Raw genomic sequence first — 24,056 nt, 5'->3', positions numbered from 1 at the left:
TACAGAATTGCACAATGCAAAAAACCACACACAATTGCTGAGCAGCTCATTCTCCCCGCTGCAATAGACATGGTGTCAATCATGCTTGACAAGACAAGCGCAGCAAAATTAAAAGCTGTCCCACTGTCAAACGACACAGTTGCGAGGCGTATATGCGACATTGCAAGTGATCTTGAGGAACAACTCGAAGACAAATTAAAAGAAAGTCGTTTTGCTTTACAAGTGGACGAAGCTACTGACAGCAATAAAGACTGCCTGTTCATCGCATACGTCCGCCTTGTGAATGGCGAGTCACTGTGCGAGGATTTGCTGTTTTGCAAATACATCAAAAATAGAGCCACTGCTGATGAGCTGTTCAAGATAATGGACAGTTTCCTCAAAGAACACGACCTTAAATGGGAAAACTGTGTGGGCTTTTGCTCTGATGGCGCACAGACCATGGCAGGGTCAAGAAACGGGCTGCAGGCTCTAATAAAGAGGGTTGCGCCAAATGCGCATTGGACACAGTCATTCACCCGGAAGCACTCGCGTCAAGGCAGCTCAGCCCCGCCCTCAATGAGGTTTTAACAGATGTTGTGAGCGTGGTAAATTTGATCAAAACACGACCACTGAAAGCTCGACTGTTCTCTGCACTGTGTGAGGAAATGGGAGCTGATCATACAGCCGTGCTGTTTCACAGTGAAGCAAGGTGGCTCTCCCGGGGCAAAGTGCTGTCGCGCGTCTTTGAGCTCAGGGCAGAGATTCGGATCTTTTTGGAGGAGCGCATGCATGAGGCTGCAAGCAAGTTCAGTGATGAACAATTTCTGTTGAAGCTGGCCTATCTCAGCGGTATGTTTGGCAAGCTAAATGAGTTAAATCTTCAGCTCCAAGGCAAGGATAAGCACATACCCCAACTGGCAGACAAAATCACTGCGTTCTCCCGAAAGCTCGAGGGATGGGGCAGGCGCCTCGACCAACAAAATATTGATGCCTTTGAGAACCTGGGTGAGGTTGCTGAAACCACCGAATCTGGTGCCACCACAGTGATCCCCTGCATCAAGCAACACATCTCCTCCCTGAGAGAAATGTTTCACAAATACTTCCCCATCAATGGTGCTCAGTACAACTGGGTTATGGATACATTCAATGCAGCAGGTTGGTATTTTTACATTTTTATTGAATATTATACTCATATATTATACATGCATTTTATCTGTGTTGTATGCTACTTACTATCTGGAATGCTAGTCCAGATTGTTGTGTCCAGATGATTGTTGTCAAACAGATTAATTTGTATTTATTATGTAATGAAAAATAAAGTAAGCTTATTAATTTATAATTATCTGCAGCACCTGCTGATTTCACGTCTGCTGAGGAGGACCAGTTTATTGAACTGACATCTGACTCCACCCTGAGGATGAGGTTCACCACTCAGACTCTTTCTCAATTCTGGTTTGGAGTGGAGAGGGAGTATCCACTCATCGGGCAGAGAGCTGTGTCCATTCTTCTCCCCTTTGCCACATCTTATTTGTGTGAGATAGGCTTTTCAGCTGTTGCTTCACTCAAAACGAAGTACAGGTCTCAGCTGAACATTGAGCATGACTTAAGAGTGGCAGTGTCAAGCCTGCAACCCCCATTTGAAAAGCTGTGCAGTGCAAAACAGGCTCATTGCAGCCACTAATGCTGGAGTAGTACTGTAAAACTCATGTTCACTTGCTCTGTCTTGCCAAATACATAGCTCCTCCTTTTTGTTGTTGTAAAGATTGCAAAGTGGCACTTTTATTTTATTTATTATTGAATTTGATGCAAGTTATAACACTTTTGTTTCATTTATTATTGAACTTGAAACAAGTTATACCACAGCTGCACAGTTATTTTATTTATTATTGAACTTGATGTTATTTTATGTTATTGAGTTTGAATGTAACTTGATGTTACTTGATGTTCAATAAATTTGAAAATGTTAAGCTTGGCATTAGCGTTCTGTTGGACATTGAAAACTCCCCCTTGTCCAAAGTGGGGGATGACAAAAAAAGTTTGAGAACCACTGCCCTAACCTTTCATGGCAGCAGCAGCAGTTGAGTGTGTTGCGGCGGTCCTGCCACTAGATGGCACTGTGGCAACTTTAGAAGCAGCGGTCCTGGCACTAGCGCTGCTAGGTGGCCTGGATGCTACATTGTTGGCCGCCCTACTTGTAGATGATGCTGTGCGTGATGCTGAGGGAGCAGACGTCGCAGTGTTGTGCGATCTGCCTGCAACGCTGCTCCCTAGCCGGGACGCAGATGGTGCTGACCGAGATGTTGAGGGGGCTGACGCAGGCCTGGAGACACAAAACAAGCACATTTAGTATATGATGGGAATGATAAGAATAAGTATTGTCACTGAAATAAAACAAACAAAAAAAGCACAAAGGCATAATGTACTGAGAAAAAACGAAAATACTGATTAACGACAAAGATTTGTCTTTAAAAATATGTATAACTTTTTTGCCTTTAAAAAACCCTGACAAATGTAATTGAGGCCCCCTGAAACATTTGTTTTGTTTTGTTTTTATGAAATGCTTCACTGTTGATGTTAACCGTTATGTTCAATTGTTCTTGGAAAAAAAGATATGACATAATATTTTTATGGGGACTGATGTCATTAGTATTGATGCATTATTTACAAAATGAATAGCATTTTAAAAAATTGTATGTTAGAAAAAAAACATTCTTGGTTTCACATCTGTAACTAGTTTTTAGGCATAATGAATGGATTCTTCCGTAGCTCCACCCTTCCTCACAGCACTATGAAAGTAGGTTAAGCTTTAAGTTTTTAAGCACTAATCCTGCCAACACGGGAAAAGGCAGTTTTATTAATGTGGAAAAAAATAAACTATAAAGTCAAGGAAAACAAGTTAAATTGTCCCAGAATAAATCCATTAAATGTACAATTATTTTACATTTTATATTCTTGTCACTGGGTTCATATACACTCCACAATACAACTTAGTGACCATGGACTTTGGGATGAAATTTCAGGATGAGCCTAAAAATGCTCTATAACCTATAAAGGTTATCTTTAAACTTTTGAATGCACACGTTTTGAACGGAGTAAAAATTATACTTAACCAACAGGAAGCAAAATGTAAAGCTAGGCAAACACGTCTACGGCACTAAATATATCTTGCGGCGTACCTCAAGGATCAATGCTGTTCAAACTCTAAATAAAAAATTGTAAAGTTACAAAGGCAGACAACACGTCCACATTTTGCTTAATAAAGACCACAGAAGCTAATACAAATAACAGGAACGAAATTAACAAATTAAAGACAAAATCAGACTATCCTTGAATCTCAGTAAAACTAAAATATTGCTATTCGCTAACAGTAGGGAGAAAGTCAAACAAATACAAATAGACTGAGTCGACATTGACAGAGTAAAAATAATCCCAGTTCTAGCTGTAATGATAAAATTAGTTGGAAATCTCACTATAAATATTATATTTTGCAACAAAAGAGAAATATAACAGAGGAAAATGTAACTTAAAGCATTTGTATGCACGTACAACATTTAAGACATTTAGTATATGATTATGTGGAATTGAATTATGGTATGGATTAAGCAAGGAAAATACTAACAGGAGCCAGTTTAAGAAACTGTTCACAAAGTACAAGGAAGAAGAATAAACATATTAAACATTTTTGATGATTATTTAATTGTTTGTGTTACAGACTGAGCAAAGGAAGTGAACTAACAAATGTTTTCACAATTGCTATGAAACAAAAAGGGATACATTTCACAAGGTTCTGCTTCGTCCTACTCCTATTTGGACATGCTGAAATGTCACTGTCCCACATTGTAACTACGGATGTTTGAAATAAACTATCATAACCATATCCAACAGTCTTATAAAAAATTCCACAATATAACAAAACTTGGCAAACAACCTCAACCATTGTCCTTTTTTCTTTACTGAAAAATTAGTTTCTACAACACAAGGAGAAGCCTTTAAAGCTTCAGTGGATGATGAGCTGCTGTGTTGGTAGTCGACTATATTTCCTGGCAACAGGGTGAAATCAATACACATCAAGGCACTAAATTGACGGTGAGCGGTCGTACTACAGGGTTTTAATGTCCTAACAAAACAGTCGATTTAAGGGCAGACAGGAACATAAAACAGAGTAAGTACATGCAAGTGTCCCACAGTCCATATCATGCCTAAGCCCAACTGTCTTATGGATGTAGTGAGCAGCTGCCACACCCATCAATCACTCCTTCAAAAAGAAATCCAAGCTTCAGCACTATCCACTACCTTTACTAACGCCTCTTCCCCCAATCCATTTATCAAAGAACTCTTCTTCTATACAGACGGCATTAAGACAGGACAAAGTCTCAAAATGTCCTCGATTTTGTTTCAAAACAAACTGTGGCGGGATATTTGGTTCTTACTTCTCGACTTGTCAGAAGAAATTAAGCTTGAATAGCCAATTTTGAAGCAACAAATGCAGACAGGGCTCACTGACAATACTATGTCTGGCGTTTACTGCGCAGACAAGCAGCTGCTTTATGTCCGGAGAGGAACACATGCACACAGGCCTGAAGAAGACGTACAGTTATCTCCTTGACGATAAAGACTGGAATTCTTTAAGTTCTACAACTCGTCATGACTTTGCTTTTGGTTCAGCCAAAGGCACCCCTGACTGTGAAGTGGAATTAAAATAATGGTAGTTTATCATGTCATGTCCCTGACAACTTGTACACAAATAACGAAACTGAAAAAATGTTGTAACTATTATTCAAATTCCGTTAGTAACTCGGAATTCGTGCCACTTTTCCTCTGATCCGTTTTATGCACACCGTCTCATAGGGCTGGCCAGACATTTCGTGTAACAAACAAGTCCTTTTGCACGTGTATCATTCCTCGAAATAGAGTGTGCATTGGTGACTCGATCTGTGCTTTTTTAATTTTTTAATTTTTAAGTACTGCTACAAAATAAGCAAGCCACCATGGGGAAAAAGTAAGTGGGAAGTGCCATTACTTTGATAAAGGTGAGAAACACTTGAATTCAAGACAGAACTCTTAGGAAAATACAAAGGTCTAAATGTTCAGTTATACATGTTGTAATTTATATGCATTTCACATTGTTTTCTTTGTGTAAAATGAAAACGTGTTTTGTGCTCATGTTTTTGGATGCCAGGAACAGATTAATTAGATTTGCAGTATTTCGGATGGGAAAACTCACATTCCCAACAAAGCTTTTACTGCCTTGTTTAAACAAAAACAAATAAAACGAATCTGAGCTTTAGAACTAAACCTCTTGACTTTCAAATGGACATGCCATTTGCAGTAAAATTAAGTTACTGAATTCAGCCTAGTAAACAATCCAGATGTTTAAGACCTTTTTTGGAGTGTCTTTTTATTTTTTGAATTTATTTATTTATTTATTTTTTTTAGGAGTTGGAGATGCTGACATACTGACTAACTTTGACAGCTTCTGGATCTGCCAAATGTTTATTTGTATTTATTTATTTTTTCTGCCAATGTTTAAATGGTAGTCATTGCAGTCTTCCCCTTTGGCTTGCCTTACATATCGGCATGCGCACCTCTCACATTTGAATACATACAGTAACAAATTAGTGGTACGCAGCGGTACCAATTTTCAGTACTTCTGTGTATGATGTGTTATTGAACGTTAATTTGTTTAATAAAATCTTTTTTTTTTTAAACTGAGCTGATAACTGGGCTGTCCAGTTATTTTGTTTTCTTACACTTCTAAATATCATTTGCAAGTATTATAAAGTAGACTTTGCATGCAGAAGTAATCCCTAGACGTTAGATGGCAGTATTCTATAAGCTAGTGTGTGCTGCCTAGTCAGGAAGTAGTCTTTGCCATTAAGCTGAATATAGTCTTTTGTTTATTCCTACAAAGTGTTTGTACTGTAAGTACTGTTCTTATTACACACCAGTGGTTTTATTTTAACAAGTTTCTTAATTGTAGTTTTTATTACCAAATTTGGCATTGAAATCGCCATGTAAAAATTGCTAATACTAATAAGTAGCATAACTATGGCAAATCCAATGTAAAGTTAGCATTTAGCTAGCACGCTTTAAGAAGTGGATCCTTATTGTAAGTTCGAGCATTTTCTATCAGGCATACTTGCTCTGAACAATTTCCCTTCATTAAAGTTTGTCTAAGTCTTTGTTGGCATGGAAAATTGCAACATTAACGACAGGTACAGTTTTATTTTACGTGAATCAATACAACTTAATTTGGTCAGTGCCTTTAAAAAAGTAGCAAATTTGGTACCCATCAATATGGTAACATGATAAAATGTAGGGGTATAACAATTGATCAATATTTACTGATTTATGACTTACTGATTTATATAACTAAATGTAGGTATCGAGCCAACATCGATTTAAAAGGCAATATGTCGATGCGTTAGATACTACAAAAAAGAAAAGATTGGATTGAAGAAAGGCATTTTATATGAAGTTTAGCACTTTTAATGAAAAAAACGTTAAGTAGATACCTACAGCGGTCGAGAATGGTCATACCAAATGAGAATGCCACAAGACAATAACATTAATTACAACACAAAAACATTCAGCTACACCACGATTGTAAATGCCACAGCAAATTAATAATAATTCAAAGCGACAACACAATTTTAGACCATAAATGATGCAACGTACAAAACGAAGGTGACAGCGGAACAGTTCGCCGACAGACCAGCTTGAGACGGAAGGTTAAAATCAGTGTAATAAGCACTCACAGTACATTAGTATTATTGAAAAAATAATGTTTTATTTAATTTATGACCGAAAAAGTGGTCACACTTCAGTTACAACTTCGTTCATTACACCCTTGGCCATTTGGTCAGTTTGTCACCGAAACGTATCCGCTGTCCCTTCCATTGATGTTTCGTGTTTATTAAAATGAGAGTAGTCGCAAGTTAAAGCACTGCTTTTTTAACCTGAAAAGATTTGGTTGCACTTAATTTCTCTGGTGAATCTACTGCTAACTCAACCTAAAGATATGTTAGTGCACTGTATTTATTATTATTGTATTATTGGTATGCTGAAAAACAACAGCAAAAGTAGCAAGTGAAGCTCCTGTTAAAATGTTGGTTACTGTACTTTAATTGAAAATGTCTTCATTTTAAAAAATGTGAGCCGAGCACGTTTCCTCTTCTTAATTCAACCCAAAGTGTTGGTTGCACTTTATTCAAATAAGATGTGAATGCATTGGCCATTATTGTTTATTTGCTTGTTTGTATCTACAATTCATTTATATCCAATTCCTTTACAAGAAATAACAGGAATAGAGGAAATTTCACCTGCAGTGTCCAGTATCCACTATTTATTTCACATTCACACTGGTTGATTTATTTATTTTTGCTAAAAAAAAAGTAACTGAATCGATTTCAACTCACCTAATCGTTTAGGACAGGGGTCGGCAACCTTTACCACTCAAAGAGCCATTTTGGCAAGTTTCACACATTAAAGAAAGTAATGGGAGCCACAAAAAAAAAATTTAAATTTAAAATGAAAAACACCGCATACAAAGCTTACATGTTTTGTGCTATGTTAACCAGGGGTCTCAGACACACGCACCGGCACGCACTTTAATGTGGGAATTTGATGTTAGTGCAGCCCGCGAGTTTTGGATGAATGTCGCTTGCGTCACACTTGCCAACCCTCTCATTTTTCCCGGGAGACTACCGAATATCAGAGTGTGGTGACACTGCATTTGACGCCCTCTACAGTCTGCCCAGTCAGTGTACCTGCTCGGCCACAAGTGGAATGCAGCTTTGGCTTGCTCACGTAAGAGACAGCAAGGCTACCAAGTCAGCAGCCACACATCTTACACTGACGGTACCAATACCCAGAATCCCATGCAGCTCTAACTCTTCCGCTCAACCAACCACGAAGAGGGGGGGGGGGGTTGATGTGTGGGGGGATTTGGTGGTAGCGGGGTGTATAATGTAGACCGGAAGAGTTAGGACTGCATGGGATTCTGGGTAATGGTTGTGTTGTGTTTATGTTGTGTTACAGTGGGATGTTCTCCAGAAATGTGTTTTTCATTCTTTTTTGGTGTGGGTTCACAGTGTGGCGCATATTTGTAACGTAACAATGTTGAAGTTGTTTGATACGGCTACCGTCAGTGTAAGCTGTGTGGCTGATGAGTAACTATGCTTTGCTGTCACCTGTGTGAGCAAGTAATAACAACATGCAACATATAGGTGGCCTGGCACGCTGTAAGTAAATGCTATAGAGGACAATTACTGCAGTGCAATTAGGGCACGCCCTTTATACAGTAATTAGAGTGTTAATAGGGTTATTTTTCCCTGGGAGTAGTCTATGAGAGACACTGACATCCATAAGTCTCCTGGGAAAATCGAGGGGGTCGGCATGCATGTAGCTGAGCCGCATCAGAGTGGTCAAGGAGCCGCATGCGGCTCCGGAGCCGCGGGTTGCCGACCCCTGGTTTAGGATCCTATTGTTCCAAATAAATATCGTCCCTGAATTGTATCGGCAACCACAAATTCTGAATCGAATCGTTACACCTCTAATAAAATGTACCTCCAGAGGCTTAAGCAAAACATCCAAAGGTAGACCTTTTTGTGCTTACTATGAGAACATGTAACTTAGCGGAAGTCTGACATGTGGTTTAAAACCCCAAACCCGCTTTGGAATTTGGTCTACTTTCTCTCACACAAATTCAACATGGTCAAAAAAATTCTAAATATGTTCATGCCCATACTAACATTAGGCTGATCATTTTCAGTTCAAAAGAGTTCATACCTGTTGGTCTTTGGGATGGCACCCCCCTCAGGTTTGGCAGCAGTAGATGTGCTTGCTTTTGGGCCCAAGAATGCAGCTGATCGGCCGACAGTCACTTGGTAGAGACAACTAATATCAACACATGGGACAAGCACAAACTGATCGGATGTTTTTTGTTTTATTGTGACTTACCTGAGCTTTTGGTTCGGGCTGCTTTATCAATTCCCGCAGCGGGTTTCCCGTTGCTTCCGTTGAGGGTAGTGTGTTTAGAGCCGTTTGTTCCCGTGGCAACAGCAGCACTTGATGTAGGCCTGGATAATGTTGCGGCTCCTGTGGGTCTCTTACTGGCCACCCTGGTAGTTGGCCTGACAGTGGCTGCCACAGCTGCAACACCCACTGCTTTTTTGGGGACAGCCCCCGCTACTGACAATTTTACTGCTGCTTTCTCGCCTGAGGTGGTCTTTGTAGACAAATGGTTATTTACATTGCGGTGTAAAGAAACTGTACTTGGCTGAGACCTGGATCCAGAGGACGCTTTGGTTGCAGCTTGCATTTTGGATGCAACCGCTTGTGGTTTGACTTCGGGCTCCGCTCCTTTTGTGTTGCCAATGGTTTCTGTGGCAGCCTCTGCTGCACCATCGCTCTCAGCTCGCTCTGGTGGCGTCGCATCTCGCTCTACTGCTTGGTCCTGCGACACTGAAGGCTCGACAACGGCCACAGCTTCAACGGGCTCTGTGGTATCCATGGTAACCCCATCCGGTTTCATTCCCCAAACTCTGAGGTTGCCGCGGTTTCTGGCTTGATTGAAGAGCTGGACTGTTGCCTTCACGCCACACTTCTGTGGGGATAAAAAAGAAAAAAGTTTTATGGTTGCGACAAAGGATACAAATTTGGCCGACGATAGAGATTTTATCGTTATATCGTGATATCAATGTTGATGACACATTCTAGCTGCGTTCCGCAAATTTGACAGTGACAAGCAAACAAATGCAGCATCTTCTAAGCACGCAGCGTCCTCGCTATCTGTACCGTCCATCCAGAGTGCAGCAAAGCCACTTCTAAGTTAGCGATCCTCGCCTCCATGGCGGTAAATTAAGTTTTTTTGGGGGGGGGTTTATTTTTATTTTTTTTAAACCGCAGGTCGAGGATGATAAGCTAACTGCAAGCCAGAGCTCTTGAATGTAAACAAAGGTGGGCGGATTGATACAAATAGACAGTAACAATACCAGGTAAATTAGCAGTACAAGGCCAAATTAGGAGCCTGGAACATGTTTGTAATGGTTCCATTATCATTTACATGCTAAATATATTGTGATCAGGAGGTGGGTTGAGTGGCCAAAAAATTGTACTCTAGTAAAACTAAAAAGTAGTCATCCAAATAATTACATGATCGAGAGTAAGTAAGTAGTCTGACAAAAAATACTCAAGTATTGAAAAAAAATTGTGTGACTTCTGATTTATTTAGTAGCTATTTTTCCAATGGTTCTTGGACTACAACCGCAGTTGGTTTGATTGTGTGTTTTAAATGGAATACATAGACTGAGGTGGATTTTTTGTCAGCTGAAATGTGAAAATTTCTACATGATATAAAATGTTCTTTTTCCTAGTTTGTAAGTAAACATTGAATATTTGTGCTGCCTTGTTTGACGTCATGTCACTTTTCACAATCAGTACGTTTCCATGCCCTAAATTAGTCAGATTTCTCAAATATTTCAGTTTCTTCCATTTTCTCACCATAAGCATTGTGCCTCTCGTACACTTGGGGTCGATTGTGGTCATTTCAGCTTGTTTAGCTATGTGGGAATGTAAATAAAGTAGAACAGAACGTTACTTGCCAATAAAGTAGTGGTAGTAACTGTCAAGCGCCTAATCTAACATAACTACAACTTTACACTGCTACTTGGTGGTGGTGGTAATGTTTTAATGTGTTGAAATGACACTTGTGGTCATTATGCTCATCAGAGACATACTATAACTATTGTAGTTATAGTATGTCTATTTTGGTCAACTGTTGGACTATTTGCTGTTAATACAAACTACGCAGTGCATTCATTTTATTTTCCGGTTTCCAAGTCGATGACGTAGAAATTGGTGTTACCCTTTAATTCTTACATCACCAAAAGTATTAACAATGACTAACATGGGAGGAGTTTGGAGAAGACTTGAACAACTTCCAGGCGGCTTTGAAGCAATTCTGGACCACTATTCGCTGCCTCAGGAAGGGGAAGCAGTGGACCGTCAACACCGTGTATTGTGGGGACGGTGTGCTCCTGACCTCAATTGGGGATGTTGTGGATCAGTGGAAGAAGTACATCAAAGACCTCGTCAATCCCACCTACACATCTTCCAATGAGGAAACATTGCCTGGGGACTCTGGTTAGCTCTTCTATTTCTAGGGCTTAGTTTGTTAAGAAGCTCCTCGAATGAGATGATGAGATCCACCTGGAATTCCTAAAGGCTCTGTATGCTGTGGAGCTGTCTTGGATGACAAGACTGCAGCATTGCACGGACTTTGGGGGCAATGCCTACGGATTGGCAGACTGGGGTGGTGGTTCCCCTATTTAAAAAGGGGGAACCGGAGGGTGCGTTCCAACTAACGCAGGATCACACTCCTCAGCCTTCCCGGTAATGTCTATTCAGATGTACTGGAGAGGAGGCTACGTCAAATAGTCAAACCTCAGAACCAGGAGGAGCAGTGTGATTTTGTCCTGGCGTGGAACTGTGGATCAGCTCTATACTCTCGGCAAGATCCTTAAGAGTGCATGGGAATTTGCCCAACCAGTCTCCATTTGTTTTGTGGACTTGGAAAGGGCATTTGACCATGTCCCTCTGGTAGCCCTGTGGGGAGTGCTAGCGAGTATGGGGTATCTGATTGTGGTGGTCCGCTTCCTGTATGATCAGTGTCAAAGCTTGGGCCGCATTGCCAGCAGAAAGTCGGGATATGTTTCAGTGAGGGTTGGACTCCGCCAGGACTGCCCTTTGTCACAAATTCTGTTTACAACTTTAATAGACAGTATTTGTAGGCGCAGTCAGGGCGTTGAAGGGATCCGGTTTGGTGGCTGCAAGATTAGGTCTCTGCTTTTTGCGGATGATGTGGTCCTGCTGGCTTCATTTGGCCGAGAACTTCAGCTCTCACTGGATTGGTTTCTCAGCTGAGTGTGAAGCGACTGGGATGAAAATCAGCACCTCCAAGTCAGAGTATATGGTTCTCGCCCGGGAAAGGGTGGAGTGCCGTCTCCAGGTTGAGGACGAGATCCTTCACCGAATGAAGGAGTTCCAAGTACCTCGGGGCCTTGTTTACAAGTGAGGGAGGGATGGATTGAGAGATTGTCAGACAGATCAGTGTGGCGTATGCAGTGATGTGGACCTTGCATCGGTCCGTGGTGGAAGGTAAAGCTCTCAATTTACCAGTCGATCTACATTTATATCCTCACCTATGGTCATGACTGGAAGGGAAAGAGCACAGGTACAAGTGGTCGAAATTAGTTTTCTCCGTTAAGTGGCAAGGCTCTCCTTTAGAGGGAGGGTGAGAAGCGCTGTCATTCAGGGGAGCTCAGAGTTAAGTCGGTGCTCCTGCACATCGAGACGAGCCAAATGAGGTGGTTTAGGCGTCTGGTCAGAATGCCCAGGTGTTTAGGACAGTTCTGACCAGTAGGAGGACACCGGGAATACCCAGGACACGGTGGCCTGGGAACACTTTGGGACCCCCCCGGGAAGAGTTTGACGAAGTAGCTGGGGAGAGAGAAGTCTGGGCTTCTCTGCTTAGGCTGCTGCCTCCGCGACCCGACCTCGGATAAGCAGAAGATGAATGGATGGATGTATGGACTTATTTCAGTTTCTAAACCCGTACTTGTTGGGGTAAACAGTACCTCCCATCTCCGGCTTGTTCTTCTTCGCCAGGAAGTATGCCAGACTCCGTTTAGTGAAATGAAGTCAAACGTCATAAGTGCTTACGTTGGATTGGTAGAACATAGTCACGTGACAGTGCCCGCTGAAAGAAGGCTCGCTGATGAGCCAAACTAATACGTAATTAATAGATAATAAATAGATATAAATAAATGTAGCGATCAGAATGAAACTCAATGTAACAGGGTAGAAGTTGTGTTTTTTCATCGCTAAAATTATTCAAGTAAAAGGTATGTTGCATTAAGACTACTCTAAGAAGTCCAATTTATCTAAAAAGTTATTTAAGTAAATGTAATGGAGTAAATGTAGCGCGTTACTACCCACCTCTGTGATATATAATCGTTATCGCAAGAGGCTGCAATATATATCGCAATATAGATTTTAGGCCATATCGCCCATCCCGAAAAAAATTCCTGTCAACGAGCCACCCTTCATGCAGTTAATATGCTCCGACTCAAAAAGGAAATACCATTTATGGATACTGGCCTCCGAGGAATTTGGGGAGAGTGGAAAAACAGGAAGTGAATGATGGGGGCGCCAATAAATCTCTCCACTAAACTGGCTGCTCGCCTCTCTGATGACTCAAACACCAGTCCATCGACCACACTACAGTGCTTGCCAACACGTCGCTCCAGGCACTGAAACTAATCCTGTGTATCACCGCAAGTTGATATTGCGCATTTAATGCTTCAAAAAATAACAAAGGGGAAAAAAAACTGCACGGTTGTAAAGCCACAATGTCCTGACAGAGGATGAGATGCACTGTTGGGTTTCTAAAAACCACAGTGACGGATTTTAGGAAGAAAATTAATCTTTTTCCTGCATGGCTGTGATTATTTGTTACCTACACTATTGTTCTACAGCACAGTTAAAAAAAATGTATGTCCAGCAAACTTTCAAACAAAATGGACTGGATACTAATTTAGTTTCCTGTGCAAGTTAAAGGGGGAATAAACTGCTGTTGACAGTTGTAAAACCAGTATAAACAGTACCCATGATGTGTATTTTCATGTATTTTTGTGCGTTTTTGCAAATGACATAACCCCCAAAAGCAAACTCTTTTTGGACTTTAAATGTTACAATGTTTGATACAACTCATAAGGTGCATGTATATTGGCGTGAGCTTGCACATAGTTTTGGATGACTTTGTACCCAGCTTTTTGCAGTTTGGCAACATCACCACAAGGTGGACATATTTATTAGAACATTTAGTAAAGCGCTTAGTCAGAGGGAGAGGAGCGCCTCCTCTACTTCAGGCTGTGAGGAAACAAAAGAAGATAAAGTATTATTTTAATATAATCTTGGCATGTGCATAACACATTGCATGACATGTGATATGCAGTGACAAATACTGTTTGAAGCAGCTTTTTTATGCACGCTCTGAATTGATCGGCAAATGTGCATGTGTACCTAATGCTGTGACCAGGTGAATTTATATGTTTATGAAGTTTATTTACAATCGTGACAAAAAAAAGTGTTGAATTAAAGATATATATTTAAACAGTGTACATTTTCAAAAGATATATGATACTTGTGGAGAGGGTGGTACATGGTTTCATTTACAATCTGGGAACACCTTTACAATCTAACATCAAAAAAACGAATTGTGGAGCAAAAATTGCACCAAAGCTTATCCAATACATATTATCTAGACCAGGGGTCTCCAATATTTTCCAGGCCAAGGACCCCTAAACTGATGAAGAGATGAAGCAGAGACCCCTTCTTACATATCCTGTATAAAATTGTTTGAAATTAAATTAAACTGAGCCTCCTAAAAGGTACCTTGTTTTTGTGCATTAATAAGATATTCAAAGAATACAGTATAGCGCCGCTAATAGAGAGCTGGCAACCAGAGCGTTAATAGCTAGCTATCTTAAACTCTTATGATACACTATATTTCTCTACAGTGAGAAGGGTGGCCATGTCACTGCAATTTCTAAAACAATGTTAAGAACATTTTAAAATTAGAGGTGGGAATCTTTGGGCACCTCACGATTTGATTACAATTACGATTCGATTAAAAATCGATTGTTGATGCATCTTTACTATATGTATATTGATGCAGTCTTACATTTATTTTTGTTTCACTAAATAAGCGTTTGTGCCTTCCAACTTAAAAAAAAAAAAAAAAAAAAAAAGCAATTCATTTGGACTAAGAAACAGTTAAATTAATTCCCACATTTATTAAATTAATGAAAATGTGTGCAAAACTGGAATAGAAGTGCCTGATAACAAATGAGCTGGTCGGATCTCTCGCTGCAGTCAGCCAAATTTTAAGAACTGTCTGCATTACTTTATTTACAATAAATAAATCGATTATCGATTGACGTTTACCAATCAAAGTTTAATCGTCCATGTCCGAATTGCGATGCATCTAAAAATCGATTATTTCCCTCACCTCTATTCAAAATAATTACAATTTGTGGAAAAAACACACACACACACAATATATATATATATATACATTCACACTAGTTACACACAAGGGACTAGCGGTAGAAAATGGAGACACATCTATATTTACCTCCATTTTCTACCGCTTGGGAACGCGGGAGTGCCGGAGCCTTTCCCAGGTGCATTCGGGCAGAAAGCGGGGTACACCCTGGACAAGTCGCCACCTCATCCAACACAGATAGACAGACAACATTCATACTCCAGAACATTCACACCCCTGTGGACCCTTGTTGAAGACTCCTGATCGAGACCACAAGTTAGTGTTTTAAATAAGTCCTGTTTAATGTGTTAGTCATGCGCCTTTAGTTCAGTTAAAAATTACCCAAAAAAAACAAAGTTTTATAAGCAATGTATCGTTTTAACATTGGTTATTCAATTGCAAAGCTCTATTCATTGATTAACATAACAACCCTGTTCTGGTCCAATGTGGTGGTGATGGTGACAAATGCAAACAAAGCTGTGTAATGAGAGTAACCTGAAAGGCCACCTTTTGCTTTGTTCTTTTGTTTAGAATGCCTAATTGGTCATGTGCTGTCATTTGACCTGCGGCACAGCCATTAGATACAGATTATTATTAGGTCATTATTGCAGAATAAGAACCATACAACAAATGATCTATATTTACAAAAAATATGTATCATATGTAGTCTTTGGCAAAAAAAAGAAATCATGCATTTCACAATAGAAAAAGCAATGTACGGTAGTTCAGTTCCAGTTTATTTTGAACATGCATACGATACAATGGAACGTATCACATATTTCCAGTTCTTTCATTACAGCACGTCCGAAAAGCAGTAGGAAGAAGCAGAGCTTATTTAATTCTACCCCTTTTCATAGCATAGCAATTTTATCCCATATTGAATAAATATATAAATAATATACCATAGTAAGTAAACAAATATTAAATATATAAATTATCATTATCTAAAAAAATAAACAAGGTAAATTCCTCTAAGGAGCGCTAATATTGGTCTGTAATCCAGACAGGAAAAAGGAAGAGTGTTTAAACGGCACAATGAGCCAGGGCCTAATGCTGGGGACTTAACAGACAGCAGGTTGAATCTCACCGCTCATGATGACCCCCTTCTGGACTTGTAATCGCATCATGTCTAACCAGCTGACACGATGTGACGCAGCACACAGGAAGTGCACTGGATCATTAAAATCCCATTCACACACAAGCAGAGACACGCAAACACTTTCACTGAAGTGCCGTAAAACTGCACTGGTGAATTCATCCTTTAGAAAATGTCTGTCCTGGTGGAAATGTTGACTCAATGCCAAAGACATGAATAATGTACAGCACCTGCTCAGTATTTAGGTCTTTCCATTGCAGGTACTACAAGGTACCATTTCTAGTATTGGGTCAGTCAAGGATACAAAAGTTGCACTCAGTATCTTGCATACTTTCATTTGAATTTAGACCGCCACTGATAAATTTGACATACCTGTTCGCCCTCCTCCATAAACACATAATGGGATCGGCTGTGAATGCATCTTTTCATGTTAGGTGGCGATTTGTGCCTCATATGCATGTGGTCTGCCGAGAATTTAAAAAAAAAGGGATTGCCTCGCCAATTTAACGACTTAGGGCCTGATAAACCAAGACCCAAATAACGTGCTAAATAGTGTGCAAACTATAAAGTTGTGTTTACTATTAGTGGGTGTGTTGCATTTGATCTACTCAGACTGTGTGTGCTATTGATAAAAAGTGCAAAAGTGGTGCAAACCGCCTTATATAAAATAAGAATTTAGAGGCGTACTACAGACATTACGTGCCCATGGAAACACTCATTTCCCTCCACATTCATGTTATCATGCTCTCCAAACTGTGGTGTTTTTTGCAGTTGTGACCAAGCAGCAGACATTTATAATCTGCAACACCTTATCTGCAATGGATCAAACTATCTAAAGCATGTTGAAGGCGCGCTCTGCTTGGAGGCGGTGGACCATAACAACACCGCAGCGCAGTCATGCATCTGGAAGGATCAAAAAGTAAGAAAATGCATATTGCAAGACGTTTGTTCTTTGGGAAATAATATATTTTCTAAATTAAAAAACAAACATTTAAAAAAATAAAAATAAAAATAAAATAAAAAAAATCACAAAAACGCCAGCAGACACCAAAACAGATCAACTCAAATTGTTTTGAACCGCTCCTTGAGGCATCCAGAAGGTATGTAATTATGAAAATGATATTTCTTACTTAATAGACCATGCCTAATATTTTTTACTTCGGACAGTTCAAATAGTTTGACACGCACACGGATGAAAATAGTCTCTTCATCGTTTATCTTTGTAGCGCAATTCAGCGCCTTGCACGTAAAGTTCAGACATGCTAAATAAAAACACAAAATGTCGCCCGCAGAACAGCTTTAGTCTTAATAAATCACATTGCTTGTGCTGAATGATTATATTTGCATATTCTTCTCCAAGTATTGTGGGCGTTCTGATAATCATCATATTATGTATATTCATGAAGACATGGATTGGGCCATTAAGACACAATCCAAATTGATACCATTATCTACACACCAAAAGGCATGCTGGGTAACCCGCAGTACTCCCAACACGCAACACTATATAAAGCAACTAATCAGGAAAAAAAAGACTAGGGACTCCCAACACGCAACACTATATAAAGCAACTAATCAGGAAAAAAAAGACTAGCGACAAATGTTGCGACTGGTCTTATTTTGCACTTTGAGACAGACAAAGCGTGTATCACTCCTGCACCTGGCCCCATCCTCCATCTAAAAGTATTATCTTGCTTGTGAAAGCACAACAAACTTACAAAGACAAGTTTTTGTATTTCTAAAAAATTTTCATGTAAAAATATTTGTTCATTAATTATGCAAATTAAGCAAGGACATAATCTACCCCCTGCCGTGGCAACCCAGCGGGTCTGTGGGAAGCATTCTACCATTTTAGTAACATTAAAACCAAAAACATGCACCTGGGGATAGGTTGATTGGAAACATTAAATTGGCCCTAGTATGTGAATGTGAGTGTGAATGTTGTCTCTGTGTTTGCCCTGTGGTGAGTTGGCGACTTGTCCAGGGTGTACCCCGCCTTCCGCCCGAATGCAGCAGAGATAGGCTCCAACACCCCTCGATTTTTTTCTTTAAAAGTTAGTGATGCAACAATAACCAAACACACATGCTAACATTAGTGTACTCTTTTTCTGTGCCTTCTTCTGAACACTGCAGTAATAAACTCCACTTTGCTGCAGTCTTTTCTTGCCGCCCTTGGTGTCGAATAAAGTATGTCTCCTTATGGAAACTAACAAATAAATCACACACAGGAGAGTAGAGATGGGCAATAAGGCCTTAAATTAATATGGAGATAGATTTTTACAGCCGCTTGCGATAACGATGTATACCAACATATTTTGTATGTACTGTAAAAGATAATGGAACCATTCCCATCCATCCATCTTCTTCTTCCGCGTATCCGAAGTCGGGATGCGGGGGCAGCAGCCTAAGCAGAGAAGCCCACACTCCCCTCTCCATTGCATCTCATGGAACCATTTCAAAATGAGTTGAAACGGCTCCTAATTTAGCAGTTGACATATACAGTAACATTGCTTCAATTCCAGTTGTATTGTTTTCTCAAAACTATTAATCTACTTGTTAATATCTGATTACTTTCTGTTATAACATGGTTCTATCTGGACTTTTGTTAAAGTGTAATAAACACTTATTCTTACGTTGTTTGGATACTTCACATTAGTTTTGGTTGATAAAACAAATGTTGGAATCAATCCAATACTAATGCTGATACTTTATATTTTTAAGACCATTGAATAGGTACATTTGTGATCAGAATTATAATCAGACAAAATAAGAGGATTGTGATGTTTAGGATCTGATAGGATAGACATTTATTTATCCCTCAACGGGGAAATTACATACTGCATACTAGTCCTGTGTCAAAAAAAAAGAACAACCATGGTAACATCCCAAACTTTTAGTTTCACCGTCACACGCTCCGGAATTTGCATGTACGTTGCGGCCTATTAATCTTTTTTTCGATTATTATATTTTTATGATCGTTAGAAGCCATAATTGAAATCGAAATTAATTGTCCAGCCCGACTATTAACTGATACTATATTTGGAATCAGTACTGTGGATATTTTTGTATCAATACGCCCACCCTTGTTTATATTCAAGAGCGCCAGCCAAGTGGCTAGCTATATTTGTGTATTCTCCTATTTTAGCTATTCCTTGTCCGTTAGTCCTCCAGTGATAATACTATATGCCGCCATGGAGGTGAGGATTAGTGATTTAAAAGCCAGCTTTGCACTGTTGAGGGACATTAGCCGTTAGGTGACGAGTGGGGACGCTACAATACGTTGAGGACTCGGTCGTTGGCTTGTCGCTGTGAAATTTGCTGGACACAGCTAGAATGTGTCAACATACATCATCATGATATGATGATTGTACTAAAAGCTCTATTGTCTGCCAAATTGATATCATGTCTATATTGTGCAACCCCACAGGAGAGTCAATATATTCCATTGTCCCTGAGGAATATTGAATACACAGATCCCAAACAGAGGCAAGTAGAGCTGAGCTGGTACTGAGCAGTGAGAACATGGCATTTTTGGTTATTCCAGCCAAAAAGAGAAACAAGCAATATGCAAATTTTGTGAACTGTACATTTGCATATAAACAGATCTTTATTTACCAATGATTAAAAGCTGCACTCCATGGATCAATCTATATTTAGCAAATAGCTTTCATCTCAGTTAGCTTGCTACCCAAAGTGGCACAAACAATGTGCTCCTAATGTTGTGATGTAACGGGTGACCGATGACAAAGGGTTTTCAAATGCTGCCAATCACTTTCTGGCCTTATTTAGAGCTTGTCTAGACTTGAGAACTCAATGACCTTATTAATATTTACACCTCATTTCTTCTAATAACAGAAAAATGGCAGTGTGTCACTAAACCTTGCTATTGGACTTCTTGCCTTGACAAAGTTTAACATTTACTCATACCAGTGCTTGGCTCCACGTTTCAAGCGGTGCATGACAAAATGGGTCACTTTTAATACTTAGTCTAATACAAGCTGAGAGGGATTGCAACGTAGCAGGGCATTGGAATGCATTGTACTGACTGTAGAGGGGGGTGGAGAGAATCTGTTTATACTGTCATCTGCAGATTTCCTCTAAACTGAGGTTACAATAGTGATATTTTAAACAGGGCTGAGACTAGACAGGTTAGGAGACAGTAGGAATACTTTCTTTATTTCTGCTCAGTGCAGACAATTGGAAACGTTCTCTATATAATGTACAATCTGGCCAAAAATATACTGTGTGGTGATCAATGGTAGAAAGTGACAGATTGTATGGCAGTGGTGTCAAGAGCACACCCCACCCATCCACATTCCAGCTCAACAGACTTCCTCAAGCATCCAGGAGTGACAGCTGGCAGTAGGTGTTGCTTTTATGACACAACAGTATTAAAGGGTCAGAGGGAGGTCACGTGCCGCTTCACAGGTAAACATACCTAAATAAAGAACGTAAACTATTAAAAAAATATGATTCCCAAATACTGACACATGCAAGGCATCAAAATAGTTTTTTCCCCTTAGTGAAGTACATCTTAAACACCAGACTAGGGACATAACAACAAACATTATTAATGATACACGCGGTAAAACTTCCGAAGGTTAGTATGACAGTTTTAAATTAAAATGGAAAAACCGTGATTGACAACCTCACTTTGATAAACTCATGGACTGACTGGTGCCAGCTTGCTAGCTTACAGGTGAAACACTCAAAAATAGGGAATACCGTTCAAAGGTTTGTTTAATCAAGCAATTAGATTTGCGAGGTGAAACTAATATGACATAAACTCATAACATGCAAATCGATTACATCAAAAGAAGGCTTGAAATATCTTGTGAGGATTATAACTTACACATTAAGAAAACCTACAATTGAAAGTCTCAGAAAAATTGGAGTTTTCAAAAACTGTAAGCTATGATCAATATTATATATAACAAATAAAGGCTTGAAATATTTCACTTTGCATGAATTGAGTTTATATCACATTAGTTTCAAATTTGAATTTGAATTGCTGCCATGAATGAGCATTTTCACAACATTTTAAATTTAAAGTTTTACCTGTAAATGCCAACATGGAAACAAGAGACAATGTCTTTCCCCATTAAGAAATGACATACTCCAATCTAAATGGTAAATGGGTAATACTTGTATAGCGCTTTTCTACCTTCAAGGTACTCAAAGCGCTTTGACACTATTTCCACATTCACCCATTCATACACATTCACATTCTGATGGCGAGAGTTGCCATGCAAGGCCCTAACCACAACCCATCAGGAGCAAGGGTCTTACGCGTCTTGCTCAGGGACACAATGGACGTGACCAGAATGGCAGAAGCCGGGGATTGAACCAGGGACCCTCAGGTTGCTGGTACGGCCACCCTACCAACCGAGCTACACCGTCCCCGTCTAAACTTATATAAACACATTGTTGTCTGAGCAACTTAGCAATTAAATTGTGCAAATTGAACCTACAAGCTCTCTTAGAACAGAATGATTGTTCTACACACAATGGAATACGAGACGCAGGTGTTTTACGGTGCGTTTAAGGGCCCGCTGAACAGAGTAGGACGCCAAAGCCCGCCAGAAATACAAAAAATAAATAAATTATAAATTGTATTTGTTACACACTTTTAAATAAACACTAGTGCTACAGTACAAACCAATATTTGAAATAAGATCCATTTAAACAGCTTCAATACTAAGACTAAAACATGATCAGTGAAGCATAAACATAAAACATGGAAAACTGGTTTTTCAAAATGTGTGTAATTGTACAAGTACATTTTGATATATTCCATTGCAAAGTTTGACTTATTGCTTGTATCTGCTGTTTGTAGGAAGATCTAGGCCCCTTGCGTACCACAGCCATCTTGGCTTGGTTAACCACCACTTTTTTTCCCCACTTCCTGGAAGAAGTCACGTGACGGAATACAAGCAATAGAGCCCCTTTAAGGCTTAGGCCCCGTTTACACCAAGCCGCCTAAGGTTGTCCAGGGTAAATCACACCTAACCTTATCCGTGTCCACACACAACAATGCCATCGTTTAAGACCCCGCCCCCCTCCGTTCGCCGGCGCAACGCGACTTAGTACGCACGCGCGGGGAAGAAAAAAAAAAGTGGCCATCTGCTCTCCACTAGATGACTTTACTTCACTGTGAAGTTATTTAAAAGAGCTATATAGTAAATAGTTTTCTGTGCATTTTACATTTGTTTGCAAGCTTTTAAATTAAAAGGTATTCCTTTACAACAATATCAAGTGTTGTGGTATTTCAATGAACTAGAATCCAGTGTGCTGTGGGGCCCTATTGTAGTGAATCACACCTGAGACATCATAAATTAATCAAATATTTAATCAACGTGAGAAAGTACACAATGCGTTTAAGAACATTTTACAACAATTAACCGAGACAGAGAATACACAAAGTATTGTTGTTGTGGGTTGACTCCGCCGTTAGGGTATTCTTTCATGAGATATGGCGTCAGAGTATAAGCTGGGTCACCCCAAAGAAAAACAGGGAGCGGATCTTCATCTTCCAGCAGTTGTTTGGGACACGAGGGGATGGTTCCATTGTTCAGCTGCACACTGCCTGGCCATTTCACTGTCACATCCATAAAGCAATAAAGCATTTGTAGTCACACATTGGCTATCAGGATCACATCCACGGGAGGAAGGGACAAAGTTTTTCGGTAAATAGACTCACAGCTGACCCGGACATTTGAAAGTCCTCTTGCCGTCTGAGAAGTGTTGTATCCGAAATAGCTGAACTCGGCCGTTGCCTTCTCTTAAGGCAGGGATGTCCAAAGTGCGGCCCGGGGGCCATTTACGGCCCGCAGGTCATTTTTTAATGGCCCAACGGCCCATTTTAAAATACGATTAAAAAAATTAAAAACATAAAAAGTGGTATGAAAGACCAAACAGGTGAAATGTAACAAGAACATGTTGCAATGTTTACTCTAATAACACAAAGCTGCCATGCAGGCTGTTTCTTTCTTTAAAAAATAATAATGAATCAAAATCAATGTTATTATGAATTATTGACCTATCCAAGGCTCCAATTACGTCACATTAAATATTGCACTTTGAGATATTTTTTTGGGAAAATGTTGCATATTTTGTGTTTGCCATATAAAAAATTGAGCTTTTTTTTTTTTTTTTTTTTAAAGAAGGGCCTAAAACGAACAAACAAAAAATATAAACAACAATACAACGTATAATTGACGGATAGATCTGAAGTTGATCTCGAGATTGTGTTAAAAGTAAACAGTAAAAAAAATGTATAATTAATTTTTTAACACTTTAATGAGTAGGACCCTTTTGGATCCCCAATAATTTTTGTGTGATTTGTTTTTAAGTGTCATTGCTCATAAAATAATAATGAATTAAAATCAATGGTGTTATGAGTTATTGACCTTTTTAAGGCTCCAATTATTATATAATCTGAAATATTCCTCTTAAAAATTTTATTGGGTGAAAATATCGCATATTTTGTGTTTTTTCCATTAAAAAACAGGGTTTTCTTTGACAAAGAGCATATGACTTAAATCTTTAAAAACTTTATATTGACAGATAGACCTAATGTTGATCTAGAGATAATAATACTGAATAATGACACATTTTAAATATTTTTTGGACCAAAACCCTTTGGGGTCCCCGGGATCAAGCCTGAGTGGAGGCCTTAATGTATATTTTTATACATATATTGTATTGGTTTTTAAAATAAAAAAATATCAAAATGGCCCCCGCTTGCTTTGATTTTTCAGTGTGCGGCCCTCAGTGGAAAAAGTTTGGACACCCCTGTCTTAAGGTATTGATTTGTGATTTCCAAAAGCGCCTGTACATGTAGAAGGAGAAACACGGGCATGTCTGGATGAT

General features: G+C 39.5%; 1 protein-coding gene across 4 annotated transcripts in view; it reads right to left on the bottom strand.

Annotated features, from left to right (window-relative positions):
* Positions 1–24,056, bottom strand: part of prr36a (proline rich 36a) — a 43,216-nt gene that overhangs the window by 3,452 nt on the left and 15,708 nt on the right. For 2 of the 4 annotated variants that reach the window (XM_062027040.1, XM_062027037.1), the window contains exons 2-4: positions 8,941–9,586; positions 8,770–8,863; positions 2,037–2,299 (exon numbers count right to left, since the gene is read on the bottom strand). In XM_062027040.1, the coding sequence (XP_061883024.1) occupies positions 2,037–2,299; positions 8,770–8,863; positions 8,941–9,514 (931 nt within the window). In that variant the 5' untranslated portion in view covers positions 9,515–9,586. Of the gene's footprint in view, positions 1–2,036; positions 2,300–8,769; positions 8,864–8,940; positions 9,587–10,482; positions 10,538–15,178; positions 15,200–24,056 lie in introns of those variants that run through there. The other 2 variants (XM_062027038.1, XM_062027036.1) reach the window with 2 other exon arrangements.

Source organism: Entelurus aequoreus, linkage group LG18, assembly GCF_033978785.1.
Source record: "Entelurus aequoreus isolate RoL-2023_Sb linkage group LG18, RoL_Eaeq_v1.1, whole genome shotgun sequence".
In the NCBI taxonomy this organism is placed as follows: Eukaryota; Metazoa; Chordata; class Actinopteri; order Syngnathiformes; family Syngnathidae; genus Entelurus; species Entelurus aequoreus.
Note: the sequence above shows the minus strand (reverse complement) of the source record. Positions and strands in the feature narration are given on the sequence as shown.